Below are 25,685 nucleotides of genomic sequence, written 5' to 3' on the forward strand. Positions count from 1 at the left end.
GGGAAAGATGCAATCAGGCACTTTGTCACCCTGGTCCTTTGGTGTGATGTGCTTCAGGCTCCGACTCTGCCCTTCATCCCTTGGCAGAACCCCAGCCCATCCTAATTTTGCATCCACTTGGGCTCCTTCATCCCCATCCTTCCCTAGAGGGATTCAGTGGGGAGGTGCAGTCCTTGGTCAGCCTTTTTTTGGGAAGCTCAGGGCACTCGGTGGGTCCTTCATGCCTCTCCTTCCCTGGAAGGATTCAGTGGGGAACTGCAGTCCTTGCTCAGCCCTTTTTGGGGAGCCCTGTTAAAATCTGCCTGGATTCACAGCTTGCTCTATTACAATGCTCCTAGTAAATGTCAGGAGACAGGCGTGGGAGGGAATCCATGGAGAAGGAAAGGGATGGAGAAGCAAAACTGCAGGGCTTGGTGCTGGCAGAGGGGCTGCAAAGGCACTGCTGGGCGTCCCCTGTGTCACTCGTGGCAGGGGGGGTGTGGGTGGAGATTGGGGGATGCTCGAAAGCAGAGGACACATCTGGGCTCTCCCAAGGGCTGCTTCCCTGTGGGATTGCTGGTCTCCCACCATGGCAAGGCACCCTCCAGCCATGCAGTGAGGGGAAGGGGGCTGTAAAGCTGGGCTTTAGTCCTGTTAAAAGCTCCTGGGCCCTACCAAGCGCCGGAGGTGAGAGCTGGGGGTGTTACGGATGCGGCGCCCGCCCCTCCGATCCCTGTGTTGGAACTCACATTAAAGATCAGGGCCACATGTCCATCATCAAACCCGGGGACATCAGGGTGGATGTTCTGGGTATTTCCAAGATAAAACAACAGGGAGGGAGGTGAGGGGGAGGGAAGGTTGGAGGAAAAAAAAAAAAAAATAGAAAAAAACTTTCAAGTCATTTTTGGAACTGAAACAGAAGGAGAACAAAAGAAACCACCCAAAAACAAAGCCAGGAAGGAGGAATGCGTTTGATTTTCAGAACTAGCTTTGGTTTTGCTACTTTGCTCTGTGCCTGGTGGGAATTTACCTCGGGAACATCCAGCTGGGACTGGTACCAGTTCCTCTGCACCAGGTTATTTTAGGGACATCGCTAAAAATACCTTATTTCTACCTGTTTTCTGAAAATCATGGGGCATGTTGTACTGTTCTCTGTCCCTGCTGGGATGTTTTTCACCCCAACCAGGGAGGTTTCATCCAAGGGGTGATGAAATCCTGTAAGCTCCAGGACAACCACAGCACAGGTCAAATATTTATTGAGGTTTTGCATCTTCCCCTATTTCTTCCCAAAAAAATCAAGCCTGGTAAGTACAAACAAGTCTGACATTGGCACTGGTTTGCTCTTCCCTCCCTCTTGTGTTCACCTACCTTGCACTCTAAATATTTAAAGCTGTATTCCTTGTTTTCCCATGGGGCAGATGTTGGGATTGCTGAGAAAGGATGTGCTGGTCCAGGAGAAAATTATTTGAAGTAAGAGTGAAGTAGGTTTGCTTCTCCATTGGAAGGGTGGTTTGCCCTGATTGTATAATCTGATTTCATAATTATTTTCTCTTTCTGTTTCTGTCTGTCCCAGAGCTAAATCCTCAGGAAGAGCAGCTGGGACCAGTGCGAACCTCGGTGCCCCAGGGCTTGGGAATGGCCAGTCCTTGCAGGTGGACTAAAATCACCCTGGATTGCTTCCTGAGATAAAACTCACATTATTTTATCTTTCTGTGTTGGTTCTTCCTTAAATCCTGCTGCTCCTGCTCTGAAATTTGGCCCTGGCCCAGCTCTTGCAAAGGCTGAGCCCTGTGGTGTCGATGCCCCTCCTGCTGATGCCCTCCTTCTTCCCTGCACGCAGGGGGGCTCCCTGGCACCCCTGGGGGTGATTCTGAGCACCCAACTCAGCTCCACTACTCGTAAAAGTATTTCAAGAAATTTTTTGAGGGGCATAGCTGGTTTTTGGAATGGGGTTTTGGATTGAGAAGGCCTTTCTTATTCAAATTACAACCGAGGGTGGTGCCCACTGGACAAGCCAGGATGTCTCCACCAGCAGAGACAGCAACACTGATGATCCTCATCTCCTGAAGATGCCTCTGGGATGAAAAAAGTCTTGGGATACCTGTCCCACCCCCCTGCCACCTCACCTGGTCCTTCTTTTGGGAGAAGCGCTGGTGGCAGCCGTAGATGGCTGCGATGAGCAGCAGGGACCCGGCCAGGGTGATGATGGTGATGATCAGGGGGGTGCTGAACTCGTCGTTGATGGTCATGTCCTCCACCATTTTGTCAGAGGTGATGTTGACGATGCCAAGCTGCCACAGAAGGGACAGGTCAGGCTCCTGTGCCACCCACCTTTGGGGAACAGCCATGGGGTAGCTGTGCCGTGACCAGGGACCCACTTACCTCCTCTAACTTCTCCTTCTTCTCCTTCAGCCCCTTGAAGACTTCTTCAGAGTCCAAGCGAACTGGGGGAAGAAAGAGGCTTCAGTGAGCACAAGGTGTGGAAGGGATGTGCCACCATCCCCTGGAGGATGTGCCACCATCCTCTGGAGGAGGAGGATGGAGATGTGTGGGGATTAACCTAACCCTTGTAGGTGCTCCACAGCCAGACAAGGAGCCGGGATCTCTTCTGGAAGGGGGCAGCCCCAGAGCCCCCAGGCCCCACCATCCATCTCCAGTGGGTGATTTACAAGCAAGCCCAGTGAGGGGCATGGACTCGGCTCCTCAAGGATTAGTCCCCAGTGCCTGGGTGCCTTCCCTGAGGATGGATGTGGAGTCTGGACCACCCATGCAACCCCTGCTCTGATGATGAGTAAGAGCAGGATGGAGCTCAGGCCTTCCTGCCCCTCATGCTAGGGCAGCAGGATGTCTCCATGTCCCCAGCACCCCAGTCCTAAAGCAATATTTGGGCACCCCCAGGCTGAGCTGGGTATTCCAACAGGGCTCTGTCATGGGCAAGAAGCTGCTTTCTGTGGTCTTTGGGGAAGGATTTGAACTGGGCACTTGATTTTAACCATCTGGGAGGGATTTTTCCTCCTGGAGACTGGTTCCTGCCTTGACTCAACATGGCAGAGGGATCTGGTGCATTCCTTGGGGCACAAAGCTCATTTCTGGAATTGTTGTACCTCTCCCAACCACTGGGATGGGGCAGCCACAGGAACAGAGTCCCTTGGCCAAGCTCTAGTAGACCTGAGGGCTCTGCCAAGCCTCCAGCTCTGGGGTCCCCAGTTCCAGTGCCACCCTGTCCCACTGCAGCAGGAGGGTGGGATCATACTCACGGTGCAGGACCACGCACACGGCCCAGCAGTGGGATTGGGGCTCGCAGGCCGTCAGCGTCACCGTGCACCTGTCCCTGCTGGTGTCGAACGCGTGCTGGGCCGTGGAGCAGAAGCTCTCAAAGAAGGTGGTGTCGTTGCTGGCAGCCTCCCACTCAGCCTGCAGTGACAGTGAGGGTCAGCAGTGCTTCCCCACCAGGGACTGCCCAGGAACATCCTGCCCCATCGCCAGGGGTGCAGGATGTCGCATCCTTATAGAATGACCCCTTTAAGACTGGATGTGCCACTCAGTGCCACGGGCTGGTGTCGGGGTCTCCTCCCCCTGCCATGTAGCCCTGGGAGAGGGGCCCTGAGGGGACAGAGATGGCGTTTCCCAAGCCCCCGGTCAGCCTCGTTCCCCAGTGGTTGTTTTGTGTTCCCCTGCGCGGGCAAGGACCCTCGGTCTGGGGGTTGTGAGAGTTCCTGGGCAGAGCCCCGCCCATGCAGCTGGAGAAATAAACATCTCTGAAACATCTATCAAGAATTGGTCCATATATATTTCTTTTCCACGGCCTCCTTGTTTGATACACGTGTTGCAGTATCCCCACTGTAACAAATGGTGGGGAATGTGAGCAGAATGATCCCTGATCCCTACAGCGACTGATTGTGAGTAAATTCTAGAAACTGTGGATTCCTCTTCTTGTTTTTGTTTTGCTGTTCCATCTCTAAACTATGGAGGAACCATGGGAAGACTCTTGGCTTTCAGAGCCGCATATGGACATTTATCTTAAACTTGAAAAGATTCTTGAACAACGATTTGTAAATTTTAGCTTAATTCAAGCTCAAAAGGAGCTGAAACACTTCCTGGCATGGTTGTTCAAGAACTTTTTCTATGTTTCTTGGGATTTAATTCTTACCAAAGACTTTTGGAAGACCGTTTGGACACAGTTAATTTTTGAGTCAAAATATATGCCGATGGAAGAATATTTTCGTGAATATTATTTAATTTCCGAGACTGTTGAGCAATGTCAGCTGTGTCCTGGCTCAGGGAAGCCTGCCTCAGGGACCGTGCGAGTCTGGTTGACAAGGTGGTGTTGGGTCATAGGTTGGACTTGATGATCTCAGAGGTCGTTTCCAACCACACAGATTCTGTGATCTTCCCTCATCCCTTTGCACTGCCTGCCTGCCGCCAGCCCTCCCAGGGAACAGGAAAAGTTTAAAAGTAGTTTCTTTACAAGAAGCCGAGCTCTTGGCTGCCGTTCCTCACCGGGGCCCTGCACCAGCCTTATCTGTGAGCCGCAGCTTTTGGTGTTCCAGGAATAGCAGGTCCCTGAGGGAAGCGAGGCGGGGCTGGGGAGGCCAGGGGGCCACAGCAGGAGCAGGGCAGGGCTGTGCAGCCCCACAGTTCACCCACAGGCATCTCCAGCCTTTCTACCCTCTGTCCCCACCAACACAGGTCCCTGTCCTGCCTGGAGCTTCCCCACAGCTCTGTAGGGAAGAGCAAGAGACAGTGCCTTGCTTTTGGATAGAATCGCAGAGTGAATCGCAGAGTGGTTCGGGTTAGAAGGGACCCAAAACATCATCCAGTTCCACCCCCTGCCATGAGCAGGGACACCTTCCGTAGACCAGGTTGCTCCAAGCCCCATCCAACCTGACCTTGAACGCTTCAAGGGATGGGACAGCCACAGCTTCTCTGGGCAAATTGAAGCATCCCTGGAGAGATGGTAGAGTGGTGAATGGAGCCCACACTCCCTCTAAGGTGTTCCTGAAGTTCTTTGTTTGATGCTTCGTAGCATCTGGGAGCTCAGCAGGGTAGAGGGGATCACCCTTCTCCATGCACAGGTCCTGATGTGTGGATGTGGCACTTGGGGACATGAGTTAGTGGTGGATTTGGCAGTGCTGGGTTAATGGTTGGACTTGATGATCTTAGAGGGCTTTTCCAATCTAAACGATTCCATGATTCTGTGCACAAGCCTGGCTCTCACAGGTCCTGTATGAGAGGTGCTGTATATACAGCTCCTGTGTGCACAAGTCCTTCGTGTGCAGATGCTCCTGTGTGTCAAAGTCCTCAATCCATGCTGAAATGAAGTACGTGGCTGGGAAAGGCTCTGCTCCTGCCTGCTGCATCACCCCAAACCCTCCCCTCCCATCCCAACAGCACCGGTGGCCGGCAGCACCCTGCTTGCTGCACTGCAAGGATGGGAGCTGCCCGGCCCGGGGACGCACCTAATCTCACCCCATCTTATCTAAATATTTGGGAAGCAGCAGTGGAGACAGGATGCACTTGCCAGGGCGGAAGGCCGGCCCCGAGTACAGTTCCAGGGCGAGCTCAGCATCGTGAGGCCACTGTCCCTTGCCTGTCCTTTCGCTTTGCACCGGGAGAATTTCCCCGGGGCCCCTCTGTGGGGTTGTACCGTCCCTGGGAAAAGAGCTGGGTGGGGAGTCTGCCCCCAGCCCGGTGCCGGGACAGCCCGAGGGCAGCATTCCCTGGAAAGCTGGTTCCCAGCTGGACAGGGGCTGTAGCCTGGTGATGGCGGTGGTTTTATCACGTCTGGACGCTGGGTTGTGCTCCTACGCTTGGAATGTTGAGTGTTCAGTCCCTGGCTGTGCAGCAGTTGCCGCTTGGCAGAGGCAGGGAAAGCCTCTGCTGCCCCCCTGCATCCTCCTTCCCCAGGCTTTGCCGCAGCTCTGCTTTCCTCAGCCCTCAGTAACCTGTTTGTCCCTCTGCCATCCCATGGGGGGAAAAAGGACCCTGGTTTTGGGTGGGGAGGGAAATGGGATGCGAGGCTAAAACCTCGCTGAGACCGCTTCACTGGCAGCTGGTGAGCAGTGCCTAAAGCCCTTCAGAGGGTGCACTGGAGGGACTGGCCCTTTCCAGGGCTGGAGAGGGGCAGGGTGAGGCCGCTGGGCAGGCAGGGATGCCCCTGGCAGCTCCCCCTCCGCCGCCGGAGCCACTCGCATTCCTTGGCCGGAGTTGACAGGCGCTGCCGAGCAGCTCCGATCCGGTTCCCACACTGGCGGGGACCTAAAATCAACATCCCCGAATGAGGTAACAGCACTTGAGTCAACAAACCACCCCTGCCAGCTGCACGGGGTGAGGAGGGATCACGACCCTGCTCGGTGAGGGAGTCCCTCTGCCTGCTCCAGGGACTGTCCTGTGTCCCCAGAGCAGTGGGTGGCACACAGCAATTCCAGTGGGCTTGAGTGCTCCTGCTGTGGCTTTTGCACCTCCCACTGCAGCAGGTTCTGGTGCTCCCCAGTATCCACTGACTCAGCTCCTTGGGCACATTTGTGTCCAGGTGGGGGACACGATGGAGGAGGAACCCTGGGAGAGGGACATGGGGTTGTGTGGCTCAACCACAGCTCAGGCTACACCAACCACCTCTGCCATCATCACTTCTTGCTTTACCTAACTTATTTTAGGGTTGGGATGAAGAGCAGAGCATCCGTCCATCCGTCCGTCCATCCATCCATCCATCCATCCATCCATCCATCCATCCATCCACCCATCCCTTCCAAGGCAGGAGCAACCCAACTGAAAATGTATTTGTGAGCCAGACCTTGGGAGAAGTCATCCTATGGAACGTGAGGCATTGAGCTAATAAGACTTACAGAAAAAACTCATTAAGATCCTTCTGTAAGCAAAGGAAGGAGAAGTAGAAGGTGGGGGAACATGGACCAAACTGTTCAGCACTGCTTAAAGCATCATCTGAAGAGGAAGGATCCAGGGAACCAACCAGCCTGTGAAATGCCTACAGTCCACAAAGCAGTGCCAACTGTGTATTTGGCTTTTTGGGGGGATTTATGGCTTGAATTCCTTTTTTTTTCTGGAGAAAGTGAGGTGTGGTGGGGTGAAATGTCTGCAGTTCCTGGGTTCAGTCCCAACAGTTGCTGATGTCCCCCTATTGTTGGTGCTGCCCCACCAGCCCAGCTGTGCACAGGGTGTGTGGCTCTGCAGTGTCCTCTCCCCTGCCCTGTGGGATTCAGACATGTCCCCCATCACTGGTTCCCCACGTTGCCCTTGATGCTTCCCTGGTTTCTTGCTGGATCTGAATTTTGAGTACAATGCCACCCCGACTCTGGCTTGTTCTCGGAGCAGGATTGGAGCTGTTTCTGGAACACTCCTCCTTATAGCACACACTTTCCTGTTTTCCCACGGGCTGTGAAACGCAAAGGATTTTTTCACTTTGCTGTCAGGATTTGGCTACAGACGTGTTTACCGGGCCTACAAAGCAGGGAAACCAGATAGTGCCATTTCTCTGTTATCTGCTCAGCTTGGGAGGCACAAAATGGGCTGCAATTCTCAGGAATACGAGTGGAAAGTTAAGGGCGAGCGTGTGGGAGGCGCTTTGGCAGCCGAGGAGGGCAATGGGATGGGAGGATGCACCCTTGCAGCCCTGCAGCCTTTCTGTGGCTGTTTTGGGGCGTAATTGGCATTTTGTGCTAACAATGCTCTGGCTCGTTGTTACACCCAGAGGAATCAAAGGGAAACAGGGTAGGAGACTCCCTGGCTCGCCAGCTCCAGCGCTCCACGGCCCTGGAGAGGGCACAAGGGAGTGGTGGATGATGCCAAGATGTGGTGTCTGCCCATCCCTCAGCTCGCTGGTGCTTCCCAGCCTCACCATCCCTGCTTCCAAAAAGCCTCCCAGCACAGCTCCATGGGAAGGACAGCTCCAGACAGAGCATCCCAGTGCTCAGGAGGAGGGGGGAAGCTTTAAACACCAGCATGGTCCTAAGTACTTTTAGTCTCCAAAATTGGATTTTGTCCAATCTGATTGAATCTTTTTATATATTCAATACAAAATTCAATGAGAAGCTTTCCCAGCATGAACCTGCAACTGTGTCCAGACATTACATGGGGAAAGGAATGGTCTCAGGAGAGACTGTCCTGCTGGGGCTTCATGGAAATAAGGTCCCTCCTTGGAATCATCCTCAGCATTAAGGGCAGCATCACTATGGACATCACCACTTCGGCAGGCGTGTGGGCAAGGAGCACTCACACCCAGCAGCAGCCACAGTCAGAAGGTGACAACAGGCAGCAGGCAGGTGCTTTCCCTCCTCCAGGAGAACAGTGGGTGATGTTGGGAGGTCCAAGCCCTTTCCAGGGCTGCCAGGCAGGGCCATTTCCCAGGGACAGGGAATTTCAAGAGCTGCTGTGCTGACAGAGTGTCTGAAGGGGTTTTGTGAACACAGTGTGGCTTCACTTCCCTTCCAACTCAGCTGATTCTGTTCACTTAGGACAGGACAGGGAGTGACAGGACAAAGGGGAATGGTTTTAAATTAAGAGGAGAGATTTAGATTAGATATTAGGAAGAAATTCTTTACTGTGACGGTGGTGAGACACTGGAGCAGGTTGTCCAAAGGAGCTGTGGCTGCCCCATCCCTGGTAGTGTCCAAGGCCAGGCAGGACAGAGCTTGGAGCAACCTGGTCTAGTGGAAGGTGTCCCTGCCCATGGCACAGGCTGTGAGAAGGTCCCTGAAGTGCCAATTTTCCATTGCTTACACTGCCAGAAACCAGAGCATTATCATGCCAAAACCCACCCCTGAGCCCTGCCCACAATCACTCTGTCAGGACCTCGCCAGCCATTTACTGGTGTCTCTTCCTCTTTATCACCAACTTAAAACTTCTTCCTATTTGGAACTTATCAGTACAGCGCATCTTCACTACTGCAGGAAGCTCACAGCTTCCACAAGAACTATTCTGAATGTGGATATCCCTCAGGAACACCAGCAGACAGTGCCCACCCACCAGAAGGGGTCTTGGTGTGTGGTCATGGGTTGGGCTTGCCTGTCCCCAGACTTTCCACCACATTGTACTTCTCCTTGGTCTTGTAGAGGGTCTGAAACAAGTGAAATGGAGTTTTTTCCTCTCACTTTAGGGTTCTGTGAGAGCACTGAGGAGCACAGTGAGTCTCAAACTCTGGGCTCCTGTCCTCCCCAGTTGCTCTGCAGTTGGATGCCACCCTACCCCAGTGTGAGCTACAAGATCTCACAAAGTACACAATAACTGTGGAAGAACCCCTCATTTTTTTCTTAAGTTTTGGCACAAAATTCCAGCCCCTCAATTTAGGCAAAAAGCTTTCCTGCTAGCTTTTGTATAGGGAAAGATTTACCTTTTAAAATTTCCCATTTATCTTTCTGTAAGAGCTGAGTGGGCTCAGCTGAGACTTCTACTTGAAGAAGACCACACCAGCCTCTTCTCCTCCTGCCACATCCCCCACTGGTGACACTGCTGAGCCTGGGTTTGCATTCGCCATTTTACACTGGTTGCATCTTTGATGAAATTTCCTCATTTCTGAGCATTTTCTCACATGCTCAGAGCACCAGAGGTTAAAAGCTGAACATCCAACAGCTGCTAATCCTCCATGGCAGTCAACAAGTTGGTACTTACACAGGTTCTGGGTTCCTTCAGATAAATGGTGGGCCCGGTATGTTGCACCCTGTCTTTACAGACGAGCTGGAAAGGCAGAAGAAAAGCAATTCTCAGTGATGCACAAAGATTGGAAGGACAGCTGGTCACCAATCCAGCAGTCCATCATTTGTTTCCTGGGAAAAGAGCCTGACCCCCACTTGGCTGCACCCTCCTGTCAGGGAGTTGTGGAGAGGGAGAACGTCTCTCCTGAGCCTCCTTTTTTCCAGGCTGAGCCCCCCCAGATCCTTCAGCTGCTCCTGGTGCTCCAGACCCCTCCCCTGGACACGCTCCCCTTCACCTCCATCCCCATTGTCTCTTCTCTGGAAAACTGCAGGAGAAATGGATGGGAGTAAATGACCTCTTAAGGTCCTGTCCAACCCAAACAGTTCTGTGATTCTGCAACCTGGAATTACTTTCCTGGCAGATCTCTCTCTCTCTCTGACACAGAAACAGTGAGAAGAGCCGCAGGCTTCACGTGCACATGGGATGGCAGCTAAATTAGCCCCACTGCCAAGTGCCCTCCTTCGCATTCTGGTGCTGTTACCTTGTTTGAGGAAGAAATGTTGGGGTGCTGGTGGCCAGGACTGCAGCTGTCTGTCTGTTCCCTCGGGGCTGGGTCCGATGTCTGGGCACTGGCAGGGCTCTGGGAGGCACTGGTGGGTTTGGCTGATGCAGATCCAGCATCGTGGGTACTCTGGTCTGGCTCCCCAATATGCACCAAAAAACAAGCAGAGAGACACTGACACAGTATAGAGGATACAGCTGGCACAGCTCTGTTAGGGGTCAGCTCAAAATCAGTTTTTAGCTCTAGCCCTGCATCAAAGCTCGTTGTGTCAAGGGCTGGAGAGTCTTTAAGTTGTTTCTTTAATTTTTTTTTTTTTTTTTTTTAATGAACTTTGATACGGAAAGAATATTATTACTGATTTTATTTTCTGTTGCTGAAACCCATCAGAGCGTTCTGGAAAGAGGAATCAAAGGCTATTGGATTGTTGTATGTGGGTAGCTGGGCAATCACTTAGAAATATGGAGTGACCCTCATTTCACTTTATCTGGGGTGTCTTCCAGGGAAATTTCCTCAACAGGGGCAGACCTGGCTCTCCAGGACCTGCCACCCACCTCTGTTAGTAGGGGAGGTAATGCCATAACCTCTGCTGACTGCACCTCCACGGAAAAATTCCAGGGTCCCAAGCTTAGAAGTGGTGCCTGGTTCTACAGGAGACAGCCTGGGGTGTCCTGCCTGATATTCCAGAAGGTCACAAGTCCCAAATCTGCCAGGCCCATGCAGGTGTCTCTGATACCTGAGGTCACCTCTGAGGACTTGGTTAAGGTCTGTAGCATCTTAGAATTATTTGTGCAGAGGAGTAGTGCAAGGAGCACAGCAGCCTCCTGCCTCCCCAGATCCCTTTGAAGGCAAGGACCCTCATCCCCAGCTTCCTAATTGATCCTTAAGTGGTGGCAAAGAGAATTAAAATGCCACAGGATGTTCACAGCCTGTTTGCTTCTGGGACTCCTGCCTCTTCCACAGCAAAGATGAGGGCTATTTCTCTCCCAGAAACATTCTGAAGGCTCCAGGAGAGAGTTCATTCCAAACCCATCTGTTTCTCTTGCATTCTGTCAGCTATTTATTAAATATAAAGGGTTTTTTAGACCTCTTCAGGCTTAATGCTTGGGGTCAAATTTGAATTAACATAATTTTATATATCGTCCTTCACTGGAGAACAGTCCTGTGGAGCTGGAGGGGAAAGAAAGGTAAAAGAAATATCCTTCATGAAAATACCCATTTCACCTCATTCCTGCCCACACATGAAAACATGAGAGAAGACAGTGAAGATGGGCCTGCAATAAAACCTTGGCCCATTTAGTGATGCCCACAGCTGGGAGGCTGAATGGGGTGGAGATGGTTTTTGAGTGGCTTCTAATTACAGGTAACTGGAAATTGGGTCAAGAACATCATTTTCCAGGGGAAGATAATAAAGGGCTTCAGCGTGATCACAGCTTTTATTCAGAGCCACGTGAGCTGAACCCACAATCCTAGCCAAGTCTGGAAGGCTCCATGGAGCCCTGGCAGTCCCACAGGGTGATGACTTCCTTGTAAATGCCACCAGACAAAATGCTGGTTTGGGAGGCTAAACTGTGCCTCACCGGGACACTTAGGAACTAGCACGACTCTGTAACGCTCCAGAGGTGGGAGAAAACACCTTAACAGTGTTCAGCAAGGTCCTAAACAGCATGTGGACACTCTTAGTGCTGCTTAGACAGCCGTGAGCAGCTAAAGCCCTCCCACAGCACTGATGAACGTCCTACCAAAGTCAGACTCCTTAGGGGTTGTAAACTCGGAGTTTAGCCACAAAATCTCCTTAGCCACCTAAAGCTCGTTTTCTGTGCATGCCCAGACAGCCTTCCCTCAGCTGTCAGCTGCACCAGGGATCCTCCATGGGCAGCATTCCGGGGGCTGTCAGGCTGCTTCCCCAGCTCTCCCGTGTCAGTCCCCAACCCATCGCCGCCGCTCCCGTTTGCCATCACTGGGGATCGAGTCGCTGCAGTTGATGGTGCTTCAGGCACCGTTTGGTCCATCCAAAAGCCAATGCCTGTGCTTTGCCAGTTGATTCATTCCTTGAATTTCACTGACTGCATTGACTCGACCCCCACCGAGGACAACAGGGACCTAAACGCCTGCTTGTCACACAGACAAGTGCGCTGGAAAGTCCTAAAATGACACAAGGTAGTGACAGCCCATCACGACAGGAGGTGTTTAGGGTAGCTGGAGGAAGAGACTACAAAAAAGCCTCCCCAGCACAAGAAACCAAGGTTCCTGTCTTCGGTTACCTGCCCCAGGAGCTGTTGTGGTGGCTGCCTCTCGGACTGTGTCTTTGCTGCCAGCTTGTGATGTCGGAGTGGTGGAGAGGGACGGGGATGTAATCAGAGGGATAACAGATGTGCCAGTGCTTCCAGGACTGGTGGAAGGGATTAGTCCCTGGACTGGAGAACTGGAAGAAGAAGGAGGCTGCTTGGTGGCACATGAGGAAGGAGAGACAGCACAATCCTTGGAGCTTTGGAAAGGGTCAGTCCTCGGCACTGTGGTGCTCACAGTGGTGTTGGACAAATGATCCAAAGGCTGTTTTCCCTGAGGCTGTGCGCTGGGAGAGGATGCGGTAGCAGTCCCTACGGCTCCTGGAGGACTGATGGCACCAGCAAGGACAGTCTTTGCAGTAGTGGTGGTCCCCAAGATTCCCGAACTGGCTGTAGTATTACTGGGCTGCTGGGAAGTAGTGGCGCTTGCAGCAGGGACGGCCGTGGGGGTAGTGGCGTTGTGTGAAGAGCTGTCCTGCCCAGATGTGGGGGCTGATGTGGTGGTGGTGTTAGCCAGTGTGGTCCCTGATGCTGTGGGGGCGGTCCCTCTCACTGCAGTAGGTGACATTGCAGCGGGGGATGATGACGTTCCCGCGTTGGTGGTATTGGTGGCGGTGCTTTGAGCAGTGGTTGTCGCAGCGATCTGAGTGGGTCCTTTGTCAGTCGTAGTGGTGGTGGTCGTTTGGGGTTGTTTGGTAGGTGACAATGCAGAGGTGTTTGGTGAGATCCCTGTAGTGTTTGCAGGGGTAGTCCCTGTGATGGTTGTTATGGTAATGCTTTGTCCTAGGCCTGCATCATCCTGAGACCTGACACCTGGGGAAAAATAAAAATGCCAAGGTAAACTCTGAACTAAGGAAACAGCCCTTGGTTTCCCATCAGAACAGGTATTTGTAGAAATAAACACTGGCATAAACCACGAGTCATTCACTCAGGGCTTGCCTCCTGCTCTCCAAAGTCGTATCAAATTCCACGTTCTGGTATCACTGTGTCCAGCAGGAAGGAGAGCAGAGGAGGACAAGAGGGGGAAGCCTGAGGAACCTCCAAATGTAGTCAAACTCACAGGACTTCAGAGCAAGAGCAGGAGGACAAGACCTGCTGGGTCTCAGGACGGAGGTCTCCCTCAGATGGGAGGTCCACCAGCTTCCATGCAGAGCTCTGCAAGTGGTTCCCAAAATAAAGTAGATCCAGCCCTTGTAAGGGGACAGCCAAGGGATGCACTGACTGCAATTGTCCCTCCCTGTTATAAAGGTCTCTCACATCCCTGAAAGCGTAAGGTGACACAGAATCACAGAATCATTAAGGTTGGAAAAGACCTCCAAGATCATTAAGCCCAACCAATTACCTCACATTATCACACACAAAGAGATGTGCAGTTGGCTTCTGAAGAATACTTTAAACTTTCAAATAATGACCCTGTTTCTCAGTGGGGGATGCAGCTGAAGGACAACTCGCCTGACAAGAGAGAACTCTCCCACTGCAGAGAGCTCTGCAATGTGCTGCAATGCCGAAATGGGGTATTTTCGCTGCTAAACCAGTATAAAAACCTGTGTCTATTCTTCTGTTTGTAATCACTGCAGGAGCTCCAGAATTGCCATGGAGAATTTCCCCAAATGGTGACCACCAGCTCTGGGCTCTTGCTCAAATTCACCCCAGGAAAAGTTTGACCACTTTTTCACCTTTCAGGAACCATGGGCTGCGTTGAGCCACTTTATCCGTGGATCCCTCTGCAGTCAAGGCAACAACCTGATTTGGGGAGAAGGTTCTTCCATTTGGGAACTGTGCAGAAGAAATGCCATTATTTTTTATTTCCCCATGAAGCACTAGTATATTATTTCCAACTCTCTAAAACAGGAGTCACACTTTCAATGATTGATTTTTAGCCTAATGCTGCTCTCCAGAGATCTGCTTTGTTCCTCTGTGCTGGCACACAGGCAAAGTATCTTCTCTTACAGAGCCTGTCTATTGACACTGGTTGTGCATGGAAGATCTGATGAAAGGTCAAGTTTCTGGTGGGAAAATTTAACTCCACCATGTCAGGATCTGGCTTGAGAAGAGCCTGGGAAGTGGGATTTGGGATGAGGAGGCTGCAACAGGTTTGAGGTCCTGTGGGAGATGCCTGGGAACAGAGTGGGTTTGGAGAAGGCAGAGGAGCTACAGCTGGGCCTTGCATAGCCATCCAGAAAGTGAATGGAATGGAATGGAATGGAAATGAATGGAATAGAATATAGAATATTTCAGTTGGAAGGGACCTACACTGATCAGCTCATACAACTGTCTCACCATTTCAGGGGAATCACAGTACCATAGACTGATGTGGGTTGGAAGGGACCTTAAAGCTCATCTCATTCCAAACCCCTTGGGACACCTTCCACTATCCCAGGCTGCTCCATCCAGCCTGGCCTTGGACACTTCCAGGGATCCAGGGGCAGCCACAGCTGCTTTGGGCATCCTGTGCCAGGGCCTCCCCACCCTCTCAGCCAGGAATTCCTTCCCAATGTCCCATCTAACCCTGCTCTCTGTCACTTTAAAGTCATTCCCCCTTGTCCTGTCCCTCCACGCCCTTGTAAAAGTTCAGACCTCCTCCCAAAACACGGTTTCCCCACCAGCCACTGGGAGCAGCCACTCCTGGAAAGACAAGGTGTGAGTTTAACTGAAAGTAGCAGCATGAATTATTTTAGGAAACACTTGGCTTGCGAGAAAACATTTCCATTACATCTGCAGGAAAAGAGCTTTTGTGGAGATAAGTCATATTTCCTATAGGCTGACCACTGTCTGCAGGAGAAGAACAGGTAAGGAAGCAAAACACCATCACAGGGACCTGACAGATAAACCCCAGGTGCAGAAGATAAGAGAGGGTTTTATCTACCCACCTCCTTAGTTGTGTTATCAATTTGTGTGGCTTGAATTGTCGGCGATGGTTGTACCAAGCTGGGGAGAGCCCAGGCATGCAGTGAGCCACAAGATGGGTCTGTCCCATAAATAGGGTGTAAAAGTTTGACAGGGAGGTTGACAACAAAGGAGGCACAAAAAATCCCCTGAAGGTAGGACCAATAAAAGAGACATAAAGAAAGAAAGGGTTTGAAGGAAGGAAGGAGGAAATCCCCCACTGCTCTTGTTTCCTCTTCATGCCGCGGTCCCATCCCAGAGGGGCAGAAATTAAAGGCTCCAAAGAGAGGTCAAAAAGACAATTCAATTCAACTCAGTCCAAGAGAAAGGGATAGGACCATGGCTTGGCTCTACGCCAGTCCTGGTGGCCAGCTGGGACCACCCTGTGATCCAAGGAACCAGGATCCCTGCCCCAGCACTTCCCTGTCCCACCCCAGGGAGATACAGCTAAGATTTTACCACTTTTAGCAAAAACTGAGGGCAAAAGCCCAAACCAAGGGGTTGTTCTGCTGATGGAGAGGTCTGGTGAGATCCTCCAGGCTTGTCCTGGTTGGGGTGGTAGCAGGGCGTCTTTTGGGGCACACACAGGGACACAGCCCAAAAAAAGAAACTGGGAGAAGAACCAAGACTCAAGTTGGCACCCAAAAAATCTCACTGGTGTTTTGTCTTTCTGTATCTCTGCATCCACTCCTAGTGTTCCTCTCCACTAAGGTCAAGAGATGTTAAAAGATCCATTTATTCTTCCTCATTAAGCCAGGTCCAGTGATTTAAGTGGGATCAAGCATCATGGGCTGGACCCACAACACACCAGTGGAGAGAAGCTGCTGCTACAGCTGGGTGATGAGCAACAACATCCATCACCACACCCCTCCTGCAGGTTTTTGGGCACCTTTCTGTCAGCAAAATTTACCTTTTCTCTCCATTAAATGAAACTGTTTTCTCACTGCTGCTGCACAAGGTGCTGCTGCAGTCACGGGGCTCAGTGCCTTCCAGCAGTTTTATTGCTCTGAGCTTAATGTTGTTGTTTGTCCAGGGACTCTCTCTCACTGAAGGTTTGGGAAAAAATGTATTTCATTTAGAAAAATTGCTTTTTTTTTGGTGTCTTGCAGGATCACCACCCACAGAAGACCTGGCTTAGGCAAACCAACTGCAAACTTAATTCCAAAGCAGAAACAACTACGGAACAAGCACCACAGTCCCAGGAGTCACTGTTTTCCTTCCACACGTACTGTATCTCTTTCAAATGCCAGAAAATGTTTTTTTAATCTCTTTCTCTGCCACTGGCCACCTGTGCCAAATTTCAGTGGTGGACCCAGGGGTAATAACTGGTAATGAGCCCCTGTTTGCCTGGGCTAGTCGCCAGTATTGCCTGACAACTGTCCCCAACAGAAGAAACAAAAAGGATTTGGTTGAAGGAGGAGAAAACCCCTGGTAAGGACAGCCAGACAGGACAGGATTATGTTCAGGGCCCCTTCAGCATGAAAATTACTCACAAAAGATACAGTAAGTCTTTTTGCAGGGAACAAGTGATCCCTTCACACCGTGAGCCCCGCAGATAAAAGGATTTAACACATCTATGAGAGAGGAGGAGGAGGAGGAGGGTGGAGGAAAGATCCTCCAAGTTATCACTCCCCTTACCCAGAGGAGACCCTCTCCAGAAGAAAGTCCACTTGAACTGGACCAGAGTCCCTCACCCTCTTTTCCAGAAGGCAGAAAAAAACCACCTGCCCCTGACCTTCCTGGCTGCATTTTGGCACGCCAAGGCTGCTTTTTTGATTTCACTTTTCTGGACCGTCACCAATTCCACATTTTAGGGAAGATGAGAGCGATTCATCAGCTACCAAGGTATTTTGATAAGCACTGGCTGCAGAGAGTCTAAAGGTTGGTCTGCACTTCTCTTCTTTCATGTATCCCTCAGAAACCCCAGACCTCTGGTGCTGGGTGTGGGGTAGGTCTGTGGGAGGAGGCTGCGAGCCCGCCACTCATCCGTGAGCTCGGCGGCCAAACAGGAGGAAATGAGTCCGCTGCAAAAACATGATTTCATGTCCGGATACGTGTATCCCATGACTGTGCCTGCGATATGGTGTGTCTGGGATGGGGACAGCCAGGAGGGGAGAGAACTTTCCCTTATTGCTAATTACCCACATGGGCTTGTTCGCCCCATGTGGGAGGCTGGAAGTGGCCCTGTAGGTGCTTGTGGATAGGGTTGGTGTGGGGGTTCTCTGGTCAGGGGCTGGTGGGATGTGAAAAGTCACCCAAAACGTAAAAGGAAAGCTGAGCTGATTTGTGCCAACACAGCTCCTCGCAACAGCAGTTACAGACACAATTTTGAGCTGCTGTGCACCACCTCTAACCACAGACTCATGGAATCACAGAATGGTTTGGGTTAAACAGGAGCTTGAAGACCCTCTAGACCAACCCCCTGCCTTCGGCAGGGACACCTTCCACTAGACCAGGTTGCTCCAAGCCTTGGCCTTGAACACTTCCAGGGATGGACCAGACACAGCTTCTCTGAGGGCCTCACCACCCTCCCAGGGAGAAATTTCCTACTAATATCTAATCTAATTTCCTACTAATATCTAACCTAAAGTGACTCTCTTGCAGTTTAACCACGCCATGGAGTGATGCTCTGGTTGTAACCTCCATGCAGCGAGTACGTGGAATTTTGCAGGCTGGGGAAGGCACTCAGGGGAGAAGCTTTTTGGAAAGGTCAAGGCTTGGACCACAAAATGAGAATTAAACAGGCTCAAAATGCAAAGTGAAAGGACATGTCCTGTCCATCCTCCTGCAGCCCACCCCAAGCCAGCAATTAATTCCCTCTCCACGCAGCTTCTCTGATTAATTCCCTGCCCAACAGCTTCCTGCTTCCTATTTTGGTAACGCCTCCCCCTGTCTCCCCTCTGTCCACCTCGTTGAAACAGCTCAGATATTGGCTGAAATTCTATTAATAGTGAGAAAAGGAAACTCAAAAGAATAACTTAGGAAATGGTGGGTGACACACCCCACACCAGCAGGCTGAGCCCGGCTCGGAGCCTTACGCCAGCCAGCTCCTGCTCCTCCCAAGGCGGGATGAGAAAGCTAAGGAGCCTGAGCAACCCAGGGAAGGGGAAGGGATGTGAGCCAGGCCCTGAGGAAGTTCCTATTTTCCTCCTCGTTTTTGCAGCCTTTCCTGATTGAACAGGGGCAGCGGGTTGAGTTCATCAAAGGCAAAGCAGGGGCTGAGGCTCCGGGGGTGGCCTTTCCTAGGAGACAGCATTTGCCAAAGTGAATGAGGAAGCTCCTGGACGTTCCTTTGCATTGCAAGAAGCTCCTGGGAGCAAGGAGGGTTTTATCCACCAGCTGCAGTGCAGCCGTGTCTGAGGTGCAGCAGAGCCCAGTCGCTGCAGAGGAGAGGAAATCTGTCACCTCCTTTTGAAACTGTGAGAGGGATCAGATTGGCAGAATATCACAGAGCAGTGTTATTTATCCTGGAATTAAGCTGGGCTACCAGAGCAAATGGTTACTTCACAGAGTTTTTAATTTTGCCTGTGCAGAGGCTCTTTCCCTTCCATCGGCTTAGGGATAGATGGGATCCAAGCAGATTCTTCCTGAGCTGCCGGTGGAGATTTTAGTGAGGGATATGGTACAAGGATGGTTTACACACCCTGGCACTCTCCATGTCTTAAGATGCATTTCCTAATGAGCATCACCCAACCCCTTTGCTGCCAGGCTCACCATCAGCTCTATGAAATGGCTTCACCCAGGCCAAAGATCAGCTTGTCTTCCTGGGTTAGAGAATGGGGAAAGATCCAACATCAGCTGCCAGAGCATTAGCCTCTAATCCATCAGACCAATCATCCAGTGCACACATATCCTCTCCAAACCCCTGCCAGAATAAAAACTGCTGCAGAACACTTTTGATAGAATTGCTCTGCAAAATATTAAAGGTGAGATGGAATGGCTGGGTCTAATTAGTGCTGCAGGAACACCTGGGGAGGGGCTGCATCAAAGAAGTGTGGGCAGCAGGTCAGGGGGGAGGATTCTTGGCTGTGAGAGTGGTGAGACCCTGGCACAGGTTACCCAGAGAAGCTGTGGCTGCCCCTGGATCCCTGGAAGTGTCCAAGGCCAGACTGGACATGGCTTGGAGCAGCCTGGGATAGTGGAAGGTGTTCCTGCCCATGGCAGGGGGGGTTGTAATGAGATGATTTTTAAGGTCCTTTCTAAGCCAAACCATTCTATGGTTCTATGGAACGAGTGTGCCTGGACTGTGATTTAGAGCCACCGGGTTTATTGTCAGCAGGGAACCTCCTTTGCCCTGCTGTGAAAAGACTCTTGAAAAAACTCTTCAAATTGCTGCTGTTTAGATTGTGCATGGAAGTGACAGTGAGACCAAGGCAATAATGCTGACGAGTGCCCTCTTCTCTGCTGTCAAATTAAGGGAATCTGCAGCCACAGCCTCTGCCCTGAAAAACCTTCACAATAAACCCTTACTGTCTGGACTTGGAGCAGGGCAGGGGGGGAATGGATGGACTTCAAGCTCCAAGCAGATTTGCTTCATCTCCAGATGGAGAGGAGCATCCAGGGCTTCCTACTCCACTGCCAGCCTGAAGATACCCCTCGGCAGGAGATCTGGGGCATGTCCTCACAGCATTTTAGCATAATCTTGAGGACTCTAAGTCTGCAGCATTTTGCAGTGAGTCACATCCCTACAGTAGCCACAAGGCCACTCTGCTTCCAGAACCGGGAAAAATTCAAGTTGTCCCTATTTTTACCAAGTACAAGTAACCCTTAAGCCCCAAGAGTAGGACTTGAAGCAAACCTCACACGAGCTTTGGCTGCTTCATCCTCTCTGTTAGATCTGCCTGGCTTTATTTTATTCGCACAACAGCCTTTAAACCTCCTTGATTTCAACCAAGAAACCCACCCGCAGCCTGGTATGCTTCTCCTGCCAGGACTGCAACACATGTCCCCAGAACCCAGGTTTTGATGAACAGGCATTTTCTGATGAGAAAGCTGCTTCATTAACAAATTCCCCATCAGCTCTTTCTGCAAGTATTTGAGCCAGCTCAGCTCATCTGCTGTTTCATTTGGAAGTACGACAAATATTAAAAATAATCATCCCAAGGCACACCTCCCCACACTCCTCTTTCCCTGCAGCCCTGACTTGTCTCCTCCTCCCTCCCTTGATCCCTCTTAACACCACATTTGGGGAGGTAGAAATGGGTTCATTTGCTGCACTAATTAATAACCAGACAGTGGATTTGAGGGAGCAGGAGTATCTCAGTGTTCCTCACTCTCACCTTCTCAAAAGCTTTGTCATTGAATTGCCCTCTGTGCCACGCTTGGACCACTCCTGAATTTCTCCTCAGAGTCTGGGGTTTGCCAGAAATTTGTGATCAGGGGCATTTTTCACTCAAATGGACCCAGCTGGACCATCCCAGGCAGTTCTGCACCCCATGGCCAGAGGTGAGGAATGCCAGCAGTGGGAAGTCCAGCCTCTCTTATGGATAAACATAGGACATCCTATTTAGGATAGTGTCTCCATAATTCTTCTCATGGAAAATCTGTGGCTATCCAAGAAGTGAAGGGAAAGATGAAAAAACCACCAGAAGGAGACAGGAAGACCACTGTGGAAAATGAAATCTCCGAAATCCTTCACAGGAGGTTGTCAAGGAGGCAAACAAACACAAACACACATGCTCACCTCTATCCACGCAACCCACAGGCATTTTTCACGACTAAGCCTGGAAATATCCTCTCCCATCAGCAGCTGATGGTATTTTTAAAGGACCTGACTGCAGCCCTGCACCCTTCCCTGGGCTGCAGAATGAGCCGGGGTCTCTGCAGCCAGAAACACCTTGTCATGGAGGAAATGGCACCGGAGCTGCTGGAGCGGAAACGTGAGGAGCATGAGCCAAAAAAGCCTCATGTCCCAGCCTGACCAGGCCCTCCACAACACAGAGCGTGGCCATGCTCCTGTCCTGCTCCTGAATCCTTTATATCACTGGAGTGGAACTATCCCACAATGACCTTGCTGCTTTGAAGGACCATTTGTGGCCTGTATCAAGCAAGCATCAATCACCCATTGGCTGAAGGACACGGTGTCTGGTACATTTAGCCCTGACACCCCTCTATTTCTGCAGAAGTCACACAGGACTTTGGAAGAAACTCAAGGTTTACACTGAGTGATGAACCAGAAAAGTCTCTCTATATCAAGGTAAAACCCAGGTGCTTCTGCCCCAAAACAGTGGCGATGAACCAACACAACATTGAAAACCACAGGAAAACCATAAGAACAAGGAACTTTGTTACACACTGAATATCTGGGATTTTTCTTCAGTGTTGTAAGTCTTTAAGATGGTCTTTCAGGCTTTTGTCTGTGAACAAGTGCTAAAAAAGCCTTTTTTTTTTTTTTAAGAAAAGGCAAATACGTTCAAAGTCTAGATCTGTCTGAATTTGGAGAGGAATCTCAGGTCCATGGGAAGGACCTAAAGACTGGGGCTGCCAGATTGGGGGTTCCACCTTGACCACATGAGGATCCCACCCAGCTTCACCACCTCTCTCCAGGGTGGAAGAAGGGTTGGAGGAACTTCACCACCTCTCCCTGGGGTTGAGGGCTGGGCCATAAGCTGATTCCAGCACTAAGGAGCTATGGAGCTGCCTGCAAGGTGGTGGGAAGGAGACCTTTGGAGAAGCCAACACAAGGAGCTGCTTGGCCAAAGCATCAGCTTTGCTCTTGAGGGCTGAACTGTCACATCGCAGCAGCCCCTCCTGGGGACCTGACCTCCTTTCTCCAGCCCTGCCACTCACCATCGAGGGTGTCTGAGGACACAGATTTATTCATTAAGACAGAGGAAAAGTTCCTCCCCCTGCTTTTCACCCCAGAAAGATGAATCATCCCTTGCTGGCTTTTCCTGGAGGACTTCACTCCAGACAGCTTGGGAAGGAGTGAGGACGTGAGCCCACGAGACAGGAACTGATCTTTATTCAGCCTGATGGCTTGTCTACACAGGGGTACTCAGAAAAAATTAATCTAAAATTAAAAGGAGGTATGATTTCAGAGTGGATTAGTCAAAGTGCACACAACCCACCAGGTGGCCACTCTTGTTCAGCTTTAAATCAGTCTCTATTTAATTTAGCCTAAATGAAGTAGGTTAAATCAAATCAAAGTCTCCTCAGCTCTCAAAGCTGATGATGGGGAGCTGATGCACTTTAAGAAATATAATTCAGGAGAAATCTGGTGATGGTCCCCACAAGAACAAGCTCCTAAATGTTGCATTGACCAAACATTAGGGATGGGGCACAACTTCCTCCCCAGCTGAGGTTGCCCTAATTCCTGGGCATGGAAAGCTCTGATTGATGTCAGATTTGATGTCACATCATAGAATCATAGATTAGTTTGGGTTGAAACAGATGTTTAAAATCTTGTCCAACCCCACTGCAATGAGCAGGGATATTTTCAACTAGATCAGGTTGCTCAGAGCCCGGTCCAACTTGGTCTTGAACATTTCCAGTGTTGGGGCATCCACAGCTTCACTGGAAGAGCTGTGCCAGCATCTCAGCACTCCTATCAAAAATCTCTTCCTTGTATCTAATCTAAATTTAAAACCATCATTCCTCATCCTACTGCAACAGACTCTGTTAATAAGTTTGTTCACTTATCTTTCTTATAAGCCCCCTTAACTACAAAAAGGCCACAATCAGATCTCCCTGGAACTCAGTTTTTCTCAGTTTTTGCCACAGAGAAAGGCAGGATCACAAGAAGGCAGTGGAGAGAGCACCCTACAACTTGTCAGGTGGCATGGGGGATGAAATTCCTCGCCTTGCTCTCCTCTCCAGCTGGCTGGGTCCATATTTGGGTTCATGCTGAGCAAGGCAGGGATGGAGCTGGCCCTGAGCTACTCGTCCTGCCAGCTGAACCTCTGCCAGCTGGCCGGCACCGGGGAAGAGTTGTCACATCCAATGTCACTCAAGTTGGGTGCTGTGCATCGGAGACCTGTCTAGACTTTATCCGTGGGCAATGAGGGCCACAAGGCTCTCGTGGAGCAGAACTCCTGTGGGTTAGTTGTGTAGCCGAATCTCTCCTCACTTTTTGGGAGTGTCACTCTAATTTTTGCAGTGAGGAAGAGGAAGGGAGGAAATATTCCCTCTCTTGTGGTGGGGGCTCTTCCTGAAGAAAAAGGATCAACCCCAAACCCAAAGAGGGACTACCGGCTTCTCTGGGACCTCACAGCCTGACAAAGCCAGGCCATGGAGAGGCATTAGAGCTGGTATTAGCATCTGAGTTCTAATGCCCAAACTTGTGCCACCAAAACCAAGGATGCCATCCCCAGCTGGAGGCTGAAGCTGCAGGCCCAGCGTGCAGGAGGTCCAAGCCACAGCCCTAAGGGGCAGAAAACAAGAGGAGAGACCCTAAACCCAAAAGAATAAGGACACCTCGGCCTGGTAACAGGCTGCTCTGGTACAAGGGGAAAAAATGGAGATGGGTGAGTGGGAGGTCAGTTTGTGCTGGCACACAGTGCTGCTGTGGCACTGCAACACATTGTCCCTTGCTTCTTGTACCTCCCTTTCCTCTCCACCTCCCCTGAAGATTTACAGCAGGAATCGCCCTCACACAACAGCCTCTGCCCGCTCCTGTCACCACGGTTGTCGTGCGGAGGTTGCCAGTCTCCCGGGGCCATGCTCAGGGCAGCACTCAGACACTGCTTGCCTATCCCGAGGACAGAACGCACCAGCGGAAAAGAGATGGTGGGGACACGATAAGGCCCAGAGCCTCACCCTCCTTTGTGCTCCCAGAACCTCTGATGAGTCACAAATCAGCCCAAATTTACGCCCTCCAGCCAGCAAATATACTTTTAAACTTTTTGGGGGTCATGAGTCACATTGTGTCCCTCAGCCCATCTCACACACCACCCACCACCAGGTCAGGATGGACCCAAAGAGGATGAGCTGAAATGTCTTGAACTGGATAATCCTTGTGGGTTGTTCCAGCTGGAGATATCGTGTGATTCTGTGATCTTTGGTCCACTGACACTCTAAGGTGATGTGAAACACACAAGTGATGCCAAGTGACATAGAAGCCAAGAGGCACTGGTGACTTCCTCAGGCATCCCAGCCTCTCTAAGTAAAACTTTGTGTGATTCCTGGTTAAATATTCACTGTTCAGTGCTGTTCTGGAGACAGATTCCTCTGCAGGCACATCTGGGACACCTGCAAATCTTCACTGACATAAAAGCTTCCACCTCACACCCCTCATGCCATGATTTTTGCAGAAGATGGATGTCAGGATCCATCCCTCCACTGTGATCAGTCCCCCATGACCTTGGCTAGCCAGGGTTACCGAGCCAGCAGCCCGGAGGTTTCCTGTCAATGCCGTGAGGAGAGCTCCACATTTCCTTGGAATCCTTTGTGTGTTGGTGCTATTTTGGGTCCCACCATTTTTATTTTTTCTCCAGTTCCACACCCTCACCTCCCTCAGGGTGGGGTCTTCCCGGATAACTGGGAGCTCTATATATACACATGTGCATGCACGAGCACCTATATATATTTGTATAGCTGGGCCTGCGAGTGGAGCCTTTGGGCATGAACTGGACATGCTGGACTTGGCAGGAGGCTCGGTGCTATTCTTTAGGTGGGGAGAGCCTCGGAAGGGAAGGACACAGCCAACCCTCCCTCCTATTCAATACTATTTAAAGACTGTCTGGCACTGAGTTTCTTTCCCACCAAATGGCTCCAGTGACGATCTGGCTTTACAGGCCTGTGTAATCCGATCAGCTTCTATTGTTGGTCATTTTGTAGTTGCCTCATTACTTAACTCTCCTGAAACAGTCAGTTTTACTGAAAAAAAAATCCATTTTAGCTTTTTGTTTTGTTGTTTGTTTGTTTGTTTGATTTTGTTTTTCAGGAGCACTGGGACTCAGTTTCCATTTGACGAACTTGTGCTCTTCGACAGCTCCTGCTCTGACCCTCCTTAAAATAATACACATGGTCACAGAAATCACTTATTAAAGGCACAAACAGTGAGAAATTGACCTTTCCAGTGCTGTCTCAGTGCAGGAATCTCCAGCACAGCATATTTGTAACCGAGTGGCCTCTTACGTGGAACTGGGAGCAGCACAAGTAGAGGAAGTGTCCAATGCCAGGTTGGATGGGATTTCAGCAACCTGGTCCAGAGGAAGGTATCCCTGTCCAGGGCTGGGGGGTGGAATGAGATGGTCTTTAAAGTCCCTTCCCACCCAAACCGTTCTGCAACTCCATGTTCCAGGATTTACCCCCAGAGAGGAAGGATGCTCCTGTAAGCACTGTATGCTGGCTCACCTCCTTGCTCAGCCACAACTCTCCAAAAC

General features: G+C 50.9%; 1 protein-coding gene across 1 annotated transcript in view; it reads right to left on the reverse strand.

Moving 5' to 3' along the window:
• The window catches only part of PODXL (podocalyxin like), a 45,086-nt gene that overhangs the window by 4,081 nt on the left and 15,320 nt on the right, over positions 1 to 25,685 (reverse strand). The window contains exons 2-8 of the mRNA XM_032105502.1: positions 12,451 to 13,287; positions 10,169 to 10,323; positions 9,604 to 9,669; positions 3,237 to 3,393; positions 2,362 to 2,423; positions 2,106 to 2,270; positions 729 to 785 (exon numbers count right to left, since the gene is read on the reverse strand). Coding sequence (XP_031961393.1) covers positions 729 to 785; positions 2,106 to 2,270; positions 2,362 to 2,423; positions 3,237 to 3,393; positions 9,604 to 9,669; positions 10,169 to 10,323; positions 12,451 to 13,287 — 1,499 coding nt within the window. The remainder of the gene's footprint in view (positions 1 to 728; positions 786 to 2,105; positions 2,271 to 2,361; positions 2,424 to 3,236; positions 3,394 to 9,603; positions 9,670 to 10,168; positions 10,324 to 12,450; positions 13,288 to 25,685) is intronic.

This window comes from Corvus moneduloides, chromosome 4 (assembly GCF_009650955.1).
Source record: "Corvus moneduloides isolate bCorMon1 chromosome 4, bCorMon1.pri, whole genome shotgun sequence".
In the NCBI taxonomy this organism is placed as follows: Eukaryota; Metazoa; Chordata; class Aves; order Passeriformes; family Corvidae; genus Corvus; species Corvus moneduloides.